The sequence below is a fragment of the Propithecus coquereli genome, unplaced genomic scaffold (assembly GCF_000956105.1).
Source record: "Propithecus coquereli isolate 6110/MARCELLA unplaced genomic scaffold, Pcoq_1.0 Scaffold170, whole genome shotgun sequence".
NCBI lineage: Eukaryota > Metazoa > Chordata > Mammalia > Primates > Indriidae > Propithecus > Propithecus coquereli.
This window is the reverse complement of record NW_012141636.1, coordinates 6,346,669-6,349,625: the sequence shown is the minus strand read 5'-3', so window position 1 is coordinate 6,349,625 and position 2,957 is coordinate 6,346,669. Positions and strand designations below refer to the sequence as shown.

Here is a 2,957-nt window from a genome sequence, read left to right as displayed (position 1 = left end):
CCCTAATCCGCCATTTTCCCGATCCCCCTGGAAACAAATTTTTTTTATTAGAATTGAAGACAGGTTGATATTCAGGTAATTATTCTCAACCTTCAAATGTTTCGTAGCATTTTAAACTTTTTCTAATAAAATACTTCTTAGAAGGCAAAAAGATGTTAATACACTTAACAAGCATCATCATCAAAATATTTAATGGACGCATCTTGAGACAGGCACTTAGCTGGATGTGTGATAGAGGCTGAGCCCTTGTTCTCAGTAACCCTCAGGAGTATATTTAGAACTGTGACAGAAAAGAGCTGACAATCGAAGTCCATAATGCATTTGGGGGCAGAAATGTAAAATATGGGAAAATACCATGCTTTCGAAGAGAATAAAAATGTATTGCTCAAGCTTTAAGGAGTTAGTTAATGTACATTTGTTACTATTTTATTAAAACCAAAGAAGGGGGCAATAAAAAAGAAATATATCTTTAAATAATCAGGAGGCAAAAATGAAAATTATTCAATTTTTTAATAAGAGCACTTTAATTTAGATACAAGTAACAGTTTCTCATCACCAAGTAGCATCCATTCCTTGGAAATATGGGCTTGGGGAAAATTGTAAAAAGGGATGAACAAAAACAGCAAGACAAATACAGGTGTGTTCTACCCACATCACAGGGAGGACACACTTTGTATTAGGTTACAATTCTGAGAATGGTCTTTACTGACAAATACTAGGGTTTTCTGTCGGGATATCCCCTGGGAACCTGGACGTTACTTTGAGTTAACATGAGGTCTGGCTTTCTGGCCCTATTCTGTTGCCTAAGCCTTTTTATAAATGGCTCTGATACAACAAGCTGTGATAATCCTCTTTTTCCATGAGGAGTGGCTGCTTTTCTTCAGGGAGCTGCTTTCTCTTGTGATGACACAGCAGACTGGTGAGCCCTACCACCATGGCAGTGAGGACAGCCCCTACCACAGCTGCCCCAAGAAGCCATGGCCAGATCCGACTGGCTTGTTGCAAGAAGGGCTTAATATAGTCTTGAAAAGAGTCTGGGTCTGCAAGAGAAAGACATCCCATTGTTTTTTCTCTTGTTATCATCATCATCATCATCATCATCATCATCATCATCATCATTCTTTCATAGTACTTTGGAGTCAGACACTGGGTTTGAATTGCAGCTCTGCTATTTACTAGCAATAAAACTTAGGAAATTTATACCTAGTGTTCCAAAGCCTCAGTTTCTTCATCAGGAAAAAAGGAAATGTATACTCCCTTGTTGGGATGTTTTAATTTTATAGAAAATTTCTGTAAATTATTGCCTAGTAGACAGTGTAGACTCAATTAAATGTTATCTATTATTTCTACAGCTCCTTCTGCTGATCTTATAACAATTCTGACACTGTTGTATCATTAACCATTCAATAACCATTCAATAATTCAGTCTTTTAATTACTTGACAACCATTAACTGACTATACTACTAGCAAATGCTCAGTAATCTCCCAAGAACCCCAGGGCATTTGAACAATCTCTGTATTCACGGAGGTCATAATTTTAAATCTTAAAACAACAGACTTTAACCCAGTTATTTATTTATTTGTTTGTTTGTTTATTTGTTTTTAGACAGGGTCTTGCTCTGTTGCCCCAGGTAGAGTGCAGTGGAATCATCATAGCTCACTGAAACCTCAATTCCTAGGCTCAAGTGATCCTCTTGCCTTAGCCTCTGGAGTGGCTGGGACTACAGGCATGTGCCATGACGCCTGGCTAATTTTTCTTTTTTTAATAGAGATGGGGTTTCGCTCTTGCTCAGGCTGGTCTCCAACTTCTGAGCTCAAGATATCCTCCTGCCTTAGCCTCCCAGAGAGCTAGGATTACAGGTGCAAACCACTGCGCCTGGCCTAACCAAGTATTTTTAAAAATAATTCTGAGCAAGGCAAAACTTTTAGCATTCTGATTATTTATGTTGCTTCCAACCACATAACAAAATGCCATTGGGGAGGGATAACAACCCTAACTACTGCTGCCTATAAATACTTTCCCACCTCTGAAATCATCTAATTTTAATAACTCAGGACATATACTTCAGAAATAATGTATTATACTTACTGGGTTCCCTTACCTAGTTCTTGAATTGTTTCATAAAGTCAGGTTTTATCTCCTCAACTGCCATGAGCTGCTTTTATATTCAGTTAGCAAGCTTTAAACACCTAATATAAGTTTAGCATTTCCTCCGTTATTGCACACATCACATTATATTCCAATTATTAATATCTACTTATATGACTATCTTTTCTATTGAACTGACTCCTTGAAAGCCAATATTATGTTTTAAGCATTAATGTAATCCTGGCATCTGGTGCAATGTCTGAAACACCTAGGAGAGAATTAAAATGTCTACTGAATGACTAAATATGTTATTGGACCCAGAAGATACGGTAACGGAATGTCCCACAGTAGTAGCTGTGGAATGGGAAGAGCAGCTATACAAAGAATGTCATCCAAGGGAAAAAATGATAAATCATCCATATTTCACTATGTTATATGGTGATATTTACAGTTATTTTTTAAAAATTTGATATAAATAGTGATGGGTAATTTAAAACCAGTGAAAAGATAAAGGATTAATCCCAAAAGAAAAATAACATACGAAAGGAAATGTAATCATAGCATATTATTTGGTTCAATTGTGAATAATACTTAAATAGTAAATATAATGAAAATCCTAGATGTAGATTTGACCCCAAATAATGATAATACTACACCGAGAAGGTGGAGGAAAGAAAAAGAGGGCTGTAAGAGAGTTAAAATCATTATTTCTATATGAGAAACTCCAGAGATAAATGATGAATTAATAAATAGTAATATTGACTATTATTTACAAATATGAGGTGAATATCAGAATAAATATCTTAAAGAATTATGGTAGCTGATTTGGGGGGCATAGATCTTTTGTTATAGGACTGGGAGTAGTTT

General features: G+C 35.9%; 1 protein-coding gene across 1 annotated transcript in view; it reads right to left on the bottom strand.

Annotated features, from left to right (window-relative positions):
- Positions 1–413: 413 nt before the first annotated feature.
- The window catches only part of TYR (tyrosinase), a 74,474-nt gene continuing 71,930 nt past the window's right edge, over positions 414–2,957 (bottom strand). Inside the window, exon 5 of the mRNA XM_012641785.1 lies at positions 414–1,040. Within this exon, the coding sequence (XP_012497239.1) occupies positions 814–1,040 (227 nt within the window). The 3' untranslated portion in view covers positions 414–813. The remainder of the gene's footprint in view (positions 1,041–2,957) is intronic.